This window comes from Tachyglossus aculeatus, chromosome 23 (genome assembly GCF_015852505.1).
Source record: "Tachyglossus aculeatus isolate mTacAcu1 chromosome 23, mTacAcu1.pri, whole genome shotgun sequence".
Taxonomy (NCBI): domain Eukaryota; kingdom Metazoa; phylum Chordata; class Mammalia; order Monotremata; family Tachyglossidae; genus Tachyglossus; species Tachyglossus aculeatus.
In genome coordinates, this window is record NC_052088.1 from 16,994,725 (window position 1) to 17,006,865 (window position 12,141).

Sequence of the window (12,141 nt, forward strand, 5' to 3'; positions counted from 1 at the left end):
GGCTGTGCTGCTTATTGTAGCATTTATTAATTGCTTCATTAAATCATAAATTGCACCATGTGACACATGTTTTCCTATTTCTGAAACTGGCAGTATAATAGGCTCACTTAGTGGTGTTTGACTGAGTGCTCTTTTTCCCTTCTAGACTAAAGCTCTCATGGAAAAACTTCAGAAGACGGTATCGTCTGAAGGGAGATTTAAAAACCTTAGAGAAACACTCAAAAAGTAAGTTTGTAATGAAAAATTATTCACAGTTAAATGCACTTAATTTGCATGCGATTTATTAAAAAAATAAGTTGCCTTTAAGATAATTTTCCTAAAGAAACCTTGCTCTACAACCCGGATGATCCCACCTAAAATTATGTTCCGCTGTTGGGTAGGGACCGTCTCTATATGTTGCCAACTTGTACTTCCAGTGCTCTGCACACAGTAAGCGCTCAGTAAATACGATTGAATGAATGAATGAAAAACAATCTTGCCATTGCCTTTTCTCAAACTTCCAAGTGTTGGTGATTTGTCTTGATAAATCACCCTGTTGGTGGCTGGGTCAGCGAGACAGAGCGTCCGCCTGCTTTCCAGGGCGTTTGTCTAAGGTTATTACTTTTATCCGATTGGCAATTTTCTCGTTATATTATCATTAATTTGTATGTTCTTGGCATTTCTGGCTGCAGCAGAGGGCTTCAGAGGTGCTTCCTGATGAAATCTTTCCCTGCCCTGATCTTTCCTTTGTCCCCATCAGATAGAGACTCGGTGTGGTCCTGTGGTCAGGCCCCCAGGTGGATGGAGGCACTTCCACGAACTCAGCTCAGGGGATGAGAAGGCCAGGTGCACTTATAGACTGGGAACCCCTTGTTGGTACAGAGACTGTGTCCAACCTGATATCTTGTATCTAACCCAGCACAGTGCTAGGCACACAGTAAGCACTCAACAGATACCACAAAATCAAGAGAGAGAGAGACAGACTAGTCAGAAGGCGCTCTCTGAGGGTTATGACAGTGAGTAGGCCCAGGCAGGGGGGCCTCTGAAGGTCACCCTGACAGAAATTGTGGCTTTAAGATGATTCTTTGAGTTTTTATTGCTAAAAATTGGCCTCTTGCTCTCCTTTTCCAAGCCACCTCACACCCTCAAAAAAAAGAAAATAAAATAAAAGATAATTCTGGTTTTGGAGCATGACTGGCTTCTATAAAATCCAACACTTTCCCTTTCGGCCTGGATACCTAATGGCGAATAATGCTTTCGGTAGTGAAATGAGATTACCATGGTAAATCCTGCCAACCCTCCAAAATGTGTTTTTCTTCCTACTGATTCTTATTTAATAAGTGTAAAAAACAGTCCTGTATGGTTTTTAATTATAATGATGGCATTTATTAAGCGCTTACTATGTGCAAAGCACTGTTCTAAGCACCGGGGAGGTTACAAGGTGATCAGGTTGTCCCACGGGGGGCTCACAGTCTTAGTACAGTGCTCTGCACACAGTAAGCGCTCAATAAATACGATTAATGATGATGATGATCCCCATTTTACAGGTGAGGTAACTGAGGCACAGAGAAGTGAAGTGACTTGCCCAAAGTCACACAGCTGACAAGTGGCGGAGCCGGGATTTGAACCCATGACCTCTGACTCCAAAGCCCGGGCTCTTTCCACTCAGTCACGCTGCTTCTCTAATTTTAATTAACAAATTAACAATTATTAATTAATAATTAATTAACACAATTAATTTAACTTTAATTTAAAAATTAAATTAATTTTTAATTAACAGTTTAGTGTAATCTCTCCTATCAGTCACTCAGTTTCCCAAGTCTCAAACCCACCTGGCTCATGCCGTGGACTCCACAGGTAGCTAGACCCATGATCTTCTGTGATCTTGGTCATGGGATCTCTTGTAGGCTGGCTCATCACAATCCTTAAATTGATTCAGTCTGGAGAAAGGATGAGGAAAAACCACGTTCACTGAATCCGTAAAGATAAAAATTGAAGGGAAACCACTGTCAGGGGGCACACTTTCTCCTTAATAAGGGAAAACAAAGTAAGACATCATCTAGGGCAGCAATATAAATAGGTAATTATGACCCCTAACCAGTGCCTCTCTCCCCTCCACTATGTATCCCTTCTAACTTTCAAACTTCTGCTAAAGACTCTTCTGTGACGCTTTCAAGACTAGCCTCAGTGGCTACTCAAGCCACCCCAACCAATTCATTCATTCAATCAATTGTATTTACTGAGCACTTACTGTGTGCAAAGCACTGTACTAAGCGCTTGGAAAATACAATTTGGCAACAGATAGAAACAGTCCCTCCCCAACAATGGGCTCACAGTCTAGAAGGGGGGGAAGACAGCCAGCAAACAAAGTAGACCGGCATCAATAGCATCAAAATGAATAAATACAATTACAGATATATGCACATCGTTAATAAAATAAGGTGAAAAATATGTACAAATACTAGTACTGTGGGGAGGGGGGAAAAGCAGAGGGAGGAAGTAGGGGTGATGGGGAGGGGAGGAGGAGCAGTCAGTGGTATTTGAGTACTTTGTTTCGAACACAGTACGCAGAGCCCTTGGAAGAGTACCATAGAGGAAATATACACAATCCTTGTTCTGTACAGCTGTAGTCGGTCATGTCTTTCTTTGGTTCTGTCACTTGTATTCGTGTCACTTTTTTTTTTTTTTTTGCGGCCCATGGTTCCTTGAGGATAACTTCTACTTCCTTTGCCACTTCCCAGAGCATGTACTATGGAGTTTTGCACACATTGGACACTCAGTAAATTATTTGAACTGCGTGGCCCTTTTTTTTTTTAAGAGATGGAGCAGGCCTGTGGCAATGATCCTTTGATGTCTCCCATAGAAGAGAAAAAATAATTGGATGATTTAAAAAAAAAATGGTTGCAAAGCTCCAAATCATGAGCACTATGCAGGATTTGGAAACTTGACCTGAAAAATGTTAGTTTAGTTCCAGAAATTGTCCAATTTATTCTCCTTCCCCCCAGTAAGATTGAGCCCCAAATGATCTGATTATACTTTTCTAGCCCACTGCTTGGCCCACAGTGAGCCCATAATATCATAATAATTGTCATTATCGCTAGCTACATGTCAGATAACAAACAGGTCCAAAGTCTATTGAACAACTAACAGGCAAAGAGGACTGATTATGATATATTGTATTTTAACTGGTAGGAAGTGGGCAAGTTAAAAGAATAATAGGTTTGTAATTTTTTACACTTGTTTTAAAGACTGTGTGTTGTATTGTTCCATACACAAAATACTGCACGATATGTGACTTTTATGATACTCTTCGAGCCTCGTTTTATATTAAAATGCTCTGAATATTTAAATTTACATTAGTTGTGCTCCTGCAACGGCAATCCCAAACAAAAGTAGACATTTATATTGTCCTGCTGAAAAACCGATAGTAATAAGTGAAAACTGTTCACAACACAGTTGTAATCCTCCTGCTGTTCCCTATCTTGGGATGTTTTTAACGGATCTGGCGTTTATTGAAGAAGGAACACCCAACTTTACCGAGGAAGGTCTCGTAAACTTTTCCAAAATGAGAATGGTGAGTATAATTTTGACAAAGGGGAGTTGATGAACTTTGTTTAATTAATTCTTTCGTTCAATTGTATTTATTGAGCATTTACTTTGTGCAGAGCACTGTACCAAACATTTGGGAGAGTAGGAAACGATAGTCACATTCCCTGCCCTCGGTGAGCTTACACTCTAGAGGTGGGGAGACAGACATCAGTACAAATAAATAAAATTACGGATAGGTACTTAAGGGCTGTGGGGCTAGGAGGGGAGAAGAGCAAAGGGAGCAAGTCTAGGTGATGCAGCAGGGTGTGGGAGATGAGGAAAAGTGGGGCTTAGTGGGGAAAACCTCTTGGAGGTGATGAGCCTTCTGTAATGCTTTGAAGAGGAAGAGAGTCTGTCGGATTTGAGGAGGGAGGGTATTCCTGGCCAGAGGCAGGATGTGGAAAGGGAATGGCGGTGAGACAGGCGGTATCGTGGTACAGTGAGAAGGTTAGCATTAGAGGAGTGAAATTGTGCAGGCTGGGTTATAGAAAGAAGCGAGGTGAGGTAGGAGGGGACAAGGTGGTGGCGTGCTTTAAAGCCAATGGTGAGGAGTTTTTGTTTGATGTGGAGGTGGATGGGCAACCACTGGAGTTTTTTGAGGAGCGGGGTGACATGTTCTGAATGCTTTTCTAGAGAAATGATCCAGGCAGCAGAGTGAAATAATGGACCAGAGTAGAGAGAGACAGGATGCTGGGAGATCAGCAAGGAGGCTGATGCAGTAACCCAGGCTGGATAGGATGAATGATTGGATTAACGTAGGAGCAGTTTGGAAGGAGAGGGGAAAGGGCGGTTTTTAGCGATGTTGTGAAGGTGGGACCAACGGGATTTAGTAATGGATTAAATATGTGGGTTGGAGTCGAGGATAACGCCAAGGTTATGGCCTTGTGAGACAGAAAGGACAGTGGTGCCCTACAGGTATGGGCACGTCACGGGAAGGACAGTGTTTGGGTGGGAAGATAAGGAGCTTTGTTTAATAAATACAGATTTCATAAAAGATTGCACCTGGGAAAGGTGGGATCCTAGCATATTCACCCCTTATTCTTACAGTTTGTGGGGGTTAGGAAAATAGTAATTTTGATTCTAGTCTGTCCTCAAGGATGTTGTAATGAAGCCACTAGAGACCACGCAGAGAAACATAACAAATAAAAGGAATGGGGCTTGGCTACTGAGTCATCAGGACCCCCTGGCCCTGTAGGAGTGCAATGCTGAAGAATTGAGAGCTTGTTAAAGGATGCTGTATTAATAACAATGATCATTTAAAAAAATTAAATAGTTGTTAGGCAGTTACTATGTGCCAAGCACTAGGTAAATGCAGTACATGCGGATTGGACACAGTCCCTCCCCTATGTGGGGCTCACTTACAGTAAGGGAAGGGAGAACAAGTACTGAACCCCCATTTTACAGATGAGGAAACTGTGGCACAGAGCAGTTAGTGGCTTACCCAAGGCCCACTGTCGCTGGAGAAGCGGAACTCAGCTAAGGTGCTAAGCGGGTGTCGGGGACAGGCTGTAGCTCAGAATTTTGAGATGGAGGGAAAGATGAAATCTTCACGTGCTTATTGTTGTTCTATCATCTGGCAGATCTCGCATATTATCAGGGAGATACGTCAGTTCCAGCAGACTTCTTACCGGATAGACCATCAAGCCAAGGTAACGCAGTGTTGGACTCAAGATACAGACGTCGTGCCCTCATCCCTGAGGGAGCCTACCTCGTGGCAGCCAACCAGTGGAGAAGCAGTGTGGCTCAGTGGAAAGAGCACGGGCTTGGGAGTCAGAGGATATGGGTTCTAATCCCGGCTCTGTCACTTATCAGCTGTGTGACTTTGGGCAAGTCGCTTAACTTCTCTGTGCCTCAGTTCCCTCATGGGGAAAATGGGGATTAAGACTGTGAGCCCCATGTGGGACAGCCTGATTACCTTGTATCTCCCCGCAGTGCTTAGAACAGTGCTTGGCACATAGTAAGCGCTTAACAAATACCAAAATTATTATTATTATTTATTGAACACTTGGGAGAGTACAGTGATTACAATTTACTCTCTACAGTAGCCTTGACAGAAAGGGAGGAAGAGTAGGTCGAATGAATTCCTCAAAGTGAGTATCACTTTTACTTACCAAACGGCTCCCAAACGGCTCCCAAAAGAGTCTTCAAGAAAACCGGGATGGCCGGAGCACAGCTTTAGTTTGGCTCAGCATAGGTCTGGATCCGTCCAGGTGGCTGGGGCAGAAAAATGAGAGGAAGGAAGGAGTGAACATAAGCAGGGCTACTGCAGCATTCTCCCCTTTTAGTATAAGGATCTTCAGTGATCCCTTGCCCACAGTAGTAAGGAGAAAATTTCCATTTAGGGCTGGTATTGAGAGCGGGTGTTTATGGTTGGTGGTCCACCGTCAGGGGTAAAGGTGTTATTGCCTTGGGTGAAGAGGACAACCCAGTGAGGCACCTTGGGGAAGTCTGGGTTTAATACAATCAATAATTATGGTATTTGTTAAGCACTTATGTGCCAATCACTGTTCTAAGCGCTGGAGTACATACAAGTCAATCAGGTGGGACAGAGTCCCATAAGGAGCTCAAACTCTTAATCCCCATTTTTACAGATGAGGTAACTGAGGCCCGGAGAAGTGAAGTTCATTCATTCAATCTTATTTATTGAGTGCTTACTGTGTGCAGAGCACTGGACTAAGTGCTTGGGAAGTCCAAGTTGGCAACATAGACGGTCCCTAGCCAACAGCGGGATCACAGTCTAGAAGGGGGAGACAGACAACAAAACAAAACATATTAACTAAATAAAATAAATAGAATAGTAAATATGTACAAGTAAAATAGAGTAATAAATATGTACAAACATATATACATATATAGAGGTAAATACCACTGAATGAATGAATTTATTTATTGGATGACTACGACAGAATTGATAGATATGTTCTCTGCCCACAGTGAACTGAGCGTCTGGAGGGGATTCTATTGTCAGCTGTGTGACTCTGGGCAGGTCGCTTCACTGCTCTGGGCCTCAGTTCCCTCATCTGTAAAATGGGGATTAAGACTGTGAGCCCCCCTGTGGGACAATGTGATCACCCTGTAACCTCCCCAGCGCTTAGAACAGTGCTTTGCACATAGTAAGTGCTTAATAAATGCCATTATTTTTATTATTATTATTATTTCTAGGAGCCTCAGGCCAGGATAAATTGTATTTATTAAGCGCTTAGTAACCCTATATCTACTCCAGCGCTTAGAACGGAACTCTGGCCCATTCATCCAATAAATACAACTGAATGAACGAACTGTCGTTCCATTGGACTCTCCCAAGCGCTTAGTCCAGTGCTCTGCACGCGGTAAGCGCTCAAGAAATACGACCAGACGCCAAATCCGCTTGAACTGAACCCCGTGGCACGTAGTAAGTGCTTAAATACCATCATCGTCAAGTGACTTGCCCAAGGTCACACAGCAGAACCCAGGTCCTTCTGGCTCTCAGGCCCCTGCTCTATCTACTAAGCCATGCTGCTTCTCTGAAGGTTTAAAGAGGCCGAGGGCTCTAAATCCCACACCTCTGGTAGAGGGAGGGAGGGAGAGATAGCCCCTTTTTGTCCCCCTTGTTTGCCTATCTAGGAGTCTTTTGAACACCCAGGGGCAGACCCACCTTTCTGGAGCATACCTACAGATGCTGGGGGGAATAAAAACTCCAGAGTAAGGGCCCGTGAGGAAGAGAAGTTCAGGTGGCCAGGGCTATAGGACAAGCCGGGCTTCACTTTCCCATCTGGCAGATTTGGTGACCAGGGGAAGCAGGCTTAATGAAAGCAGACAGAAAATGCTGCTGCTCTAGAGAGCTCCAAAGGTTTTTTTGGAGCCTTTGGCCGAGGCTTTTAGCCCAGCCAGGATACCTGCATATGTTGGACTGTCCTGGTCAAGCACAGTTGGCTAATTAGACTTGAAAACACAAAAGGGTGAACATTTCCCAAAGAGACACCCCCACTAGCAACAAGGAAAATGCACTGGATCAGTGGTAGCCAATCAGCCCTCACTGTATGAATTCCAGTCATCATCATCATCAATCATATTTATTGAGCACTTACTGTGTGCAGAGCACTGTACTAAGCGCTTGGGAAGTACAAGTTGGCAACATATAGAGACAGTCCCTACCCAACAGTGGGCTCACAGTCTAAAAGGGGGAGACAGAGAACAAAACGAAACATACTAACAAAATAAAATAGAATAGATACGTACAAGTAAAATAAATAGAGTAACAAATATGTACAAACATATATACATATATACAGGTGCAGTGGGGAAGGGAAGGACGTAAGATGGGGGGAATGGAGGGGGGGCAAGGGGTCACGATGTAAACAAATACAGATCTGTTATACCACACGTTTGCTCATCCCTTAGATGTCTGTGGCTCTCATTTCCCCAGGTGAACCCCCCACCCAAAGAGGGAAGGGTCGAAAGGGTCATTAGGAATATAGACCAAAATGACTCTGGAGTGCCCAGAACCATTCATTTGCTGTTGGTTGGGAATGCTGATCCTTCTCTTTGTTTCAGGTCACTCAGTACCTACTGGACAAGACTCTCATCATAGATGAAGATACGCTGTATGAGCTATCGCTGAAAATTGAACCTAGACTCCCTGCTTGAAGAGCCAGCTTTGTCCATGAGTGTGCAGAGAGCTTTAGTGCTAAAGGACAGATCTGTGCATGCCACACCCTCCGGAATGCTAGGGGAAGAGGAGTGAGGATGACACGGCCTCCGAGAAATCCCCTCGTCAGGCAAGGAAAACACTGCTGCCACTGCTGCTGCTGCTGCTGCTGCATGGGATGGAGGAAAGGCAAAAAGACTTCAGACTTGGGAGCGGGTCGTGGGGTTGGTGTCAGGGGATTATTACTTGGCAAAACATAACGATTGCATTGAGGTAACAAGCATCTAGAGAAGAACTGAGACTTTCTGGAACCTATATGCTAGTAGCCCACTCCCCTGGGATTAGTTAGGGAAGGAGACAAATCTAAACCCCATAGTACGTTCCAGTCGATTCAAGTGCTCCGGCAGAGGGAGGAGGAACGACAGGCCTCCGGGTTTGACGGTTTTCTGGGCATGCTGCTCTCACCATTGTGCATCTACTGACCCATTCCCGGGAGTTTTCTGCTTTTGTATTTTTTTAACTGCAAATAGTAGGTGCCTAACAGAAAAAAAAAAATGTAACTCACATTTGATGGAGACCGAACAACTTCGTGGCAGGTTTGAATCTTCCAGCATGTGCGCAGTTTCAAAAGTGTTGTAAATATTTATATCTAGAGAATAATATTATGTTCTTTAGTGGTCTCACCCGTGTTGGGAGTAGGCAGAATTGGGAGGGGGTAGAGTAAACGTTGAAAATCAAGTTGACTTTATACATTCAACTCCTTAAGTAAAACCTAGGGAGCTGCTTGGTTTGACTAATGCGTGGCTGACCTGGAATTCTCTTTGGAGTCCGTATATACGGTCAGCTTTCTGGGTTGGCGGCAGGGTCCTCACTGCTGTAGGTAGTCTTCAGGAGGAAGTAGGTAGGTACTCTTTGCACATTTCCTCTGAGCTCATGTTGCGTTGCTCTTGACCACTGGAAATGCAGGCACTTTTTTCTCCATAACGGGAGGTGCTTAACTACCTGAAAAGCAGGAAAGAAAGGGGAAATCCATTTTTTCCCACTGTAAGTGAAGTTAATTGGTTAAAAAAAAATCAGCTTTGTTCACTGGCTTGATGTTAGCTCTATTTATTCTATTTATTCCTCTTATGTGATTCTATCAGCGCATGATCAGCCCTTATTCATTCTTGCCATGTGAGAATCTCAACAGGTGAGCATTTGTTGTTGAGAAAGTTGTCCAGCGCTTAGAGCTGTTTTTAAAATGCCAATGTGAACCATCAGCCCTAAACGTGAGCCGGGGCACTGTTTCCTCATTTCTTAGTTGAGCAGGACCGGTTGTACCTGCGGAGGAAGCGGGTCAAACCGACAGAGCCTCCTGGGTGCCAGGCCGGAGCAGTGTCTTGAACTTTTCCAGAGGTGATTCTTTAGGCAGATGAAAGAAATAGGCTCCACCACTGCTTACCTCCATTCTCTCTTCTCAGGGAGAGTGTGTTTAAAGAAAAAGGGAAAGATGTGACTAGTGCCCACTGACTCTTAAAGTTTCTGTTTATTAATACCGATGGTGAAAAATCGTTTTGCCTGGCTTATGTTTTTCTTCTTTACTTGCACTTTAATGATACTGTTAGGGCCAACAGCTGCCTGATAAATTCCACTTTGGGTCCTCTCCAGGCCAGGTGGAAAGGTGAGCTGAAAATGGACCTCATTAGCAGTGACCATCAAGACCATTTTCTGCACCTCCAAGGCCAGGGCTATAAATGGCTACACTGCTAAACATCAGCTAAGTACTACAAACCTCAACTGAGAATGTTGGAGCAGCTTTCCAGAAGCATCTTTAATTGCTCACATACTAGCCCTGGGACCCTAAACACACAAAGGGATAGTTCTAGATGCTTTCTTCTCATTTTTAACGTTGTGTGTTTGATCTTTTTATTAGCAAGTGGCAAGAGACCTGTTGCATGATTAGAAGCATGGGATTTGGGGCTCTTATAAGAGACGTGACATAATACAGACTTCAGTGCATTCATTTTAAAATAACAGGATTAAAAGTTAACCTATGCCAGTTTCACAAAACAGCTCAAGGTCTGGCCATGATGGAGGAGCGCAGTACAAGGTGTCTTGGAATACATATTATTCCTGTTCCCAAAGAAACAAAGCTGGGCACGGTACAGGAAGAGGTTGCTCATAGTGGCTACTGGCAGGAAAATACTCCTGGTACAGGGACTACTGTGGCAGCTCTGCCTTGTGATCCTGGCTGGAGGGGACACCTTTCACACCCATTGAGAGTTGGAGTCCTTTTGTGTCTCTACATCCAAAATGGACTAGTGTCTGTGTGTTCATCAATTGAGGGAGAGAGATATAACTAAAGAAGCAGTTTAAATAAGAAATGCCCCTTCCACCTATGAGCAGCAGCTCAAACACCGCAACGCCTGTGCCCATTCCCGGCTTTTTTCAACAATCCCCCCATTACCTGGGGAGACACCCAAAGTTGCCTTTGGGCACACCCCAGTCGTGCACTCAAACTGATAACTGCCCAATGCAGCAGCTAGTTGGAAGAAGCATCCTCCTGCAAAGCATGCCAAACTCCATGGGGTTTCTTAGGGTCGAGCCCTCAGTAGATGATGCTCGGCCCTCAGCTTCCCTAAAGGGAAATAAAGGAGAGTAGTACGTAGCCCAATGTCTTGTGCTCCCACTTGATGCCCATCTAAAAACTTCAAGAGACACAACACCCCAGGGATCAATTCACTGCCTTAAGTTTTTTCTTTTCCGCATCGACATGGCTGATCTGCCTGTTGGAGGGGAATGACCCTTACCAGAATCCCACAGCAGGGCTTGGGTGGCGTCTGTATTCATTCATTCAATCATAGTTATTGAGCGCTTACTGTGTGCAGAGCACTTTACTAAGCGCTTGGAAAGGACAGTTCGGCAACAGATAAGGACAATCCCTACCCAACAACGGGCTCACAGTCTAGAAGGGGAGACAGACAACAAAACAAGTAGACAGGCATCAATAGCATCAAATGTCTGAATGGCAGACACCACTGGTCATTCTGCTTTGGCTCTGGCTGACAGCAGGTACTGCGTGGCCCTATCTGCCCCAGAGCAGACAGATCTTGTGATGCTCTCTGGGGGGGTATAGTGAAAAACTACTGGTCCTCACCTCCGAGACTCTTGGAACTGGGTGTCTTGCCCCAAAGGAGTCTCCATTCATTCATTCACTCATATGTCTTGAGTGCTTGCTGTGCGCAAAGGACTGTACTAAGCGCTTGGGAGAGTACAGTAAAACGACAGATACATTCCCTGCCCACAATGAGCTCACAGTGCTAGTCTAGCTAAGGATTTTGTTGAATTGAAAAAAAAGGAAATAGTTTTCTACTTAGCTCTGGCTGAAGGCACATGTGCCCAGATTTCCACACCCTAGTAATGCCGACCTTAAAATGGACCTGCCTGGGGACTTGTCCCTCTCGAGCTCTGCTTACAGCTGCTCCTGCTTCCTCCTTTCCCCAAGACAATACTAGCTCCTGCCACAGACAAGACCCAACAGTCACCTCACACATTTCACACCTGCAGATAAATGGGGTATTGGTGAAGGGAAGGGGAAGGTTGACTATTCTAAGCAAAATGGGGCTGTATTTTTGGCACCCTTCTGATGCATCAGGCAGGAAAACTTACTGCGTGAAATGATTTTAGCTATCATTTTGGGTCCTTTCACCTGTGCGCAGATGCTCTCGGGTGTTGGTAGAGACCTGAGATGAGTCAATCACCTGAGGAGTTGGCACTTATGCCAGGGCCCCCTCCCCCTGTAGGAAACCATTGGATATTTGGGACAAATTATTCAACGCAAACACATTTTCCATCTCGTGCATACTTGAGGATTTTTGTCATTTAGTATTACGGTGATGCAAATTTAAAGTCACAATTATCGACGGGCCTTTGTGGTTTTAAAGTTTCTGAAGACGTTAACATCACAT

At 44.5% G+C, this 12,141-nt stretch overlaps 1 protein-coding gene and 1 long non-coding RNA gene across 6 annotated transcripts in view; one reads left to right on the top strand and one right to left on the bottom strand.

The window, feature by feature from the left end:
- The window catches only part of RASGRF2 (Ras protein specific guanine nucleotide releasing factor 2), a 209,110-nt gene extending 200,100 nt beyond the window's left edge, over window positions 1–9,010 (top strand). For 2 of the 3 annotated variants that reach the window (XM_038765854.1, XM_038765855.1), the window contains exons 24-27: window positions 146–225; window positions 3,436–3,553; window positions 5,148–5,216; window positions 8,101–9,010. In XM_038765854.1, the coding sequence (XP_038621782.1) occupies window positions 146–225; window positions 3,436–3,553; window positions 5,148–5,216; window positions 8,101–8,193 (360 nt within the window). In that variant the 3' untranslated portion in view covers window positions 8,194–9,010. The remainder of the gene's footprint in view (window positions 1–145; window positions 226–3,435; window positions 3,554–5,147; window positions 5,217–8,100) is intronic. The other variant, XM_038765856.1, reaches the window with a different exon arrangement.
- The window catches only part of LOC119944744, an 82,007-nt gene that overhangs the window by 2,729 nt on the left and 67,137 nt on the right, over window positions 1–12,141 (bottom strand). For 2 of the 3 annotated variants that reach the window (XR_005455944.1, XR_005455943.1), the window contains exons 3-6: window positions 9,004–9,196; window positions 8,760–8,843; window positions 5,679–5,781; window positions 1,812–1,919 (exon numbers count right to left, since the gene is read on the bottom strand). This is a non-coding gene — a long non-coding RNA (uncharacterized LOC119944744). The remainder of the gene's footprint in view (window positions 1–1,811; window positions 1,920–5,678; window positions 5,782–8,759; window positions 8,844–9,003; window positions 9,197–12,141) is intronic. The other variant, XR_005455945.1, reaches the window with a different exon arrangement.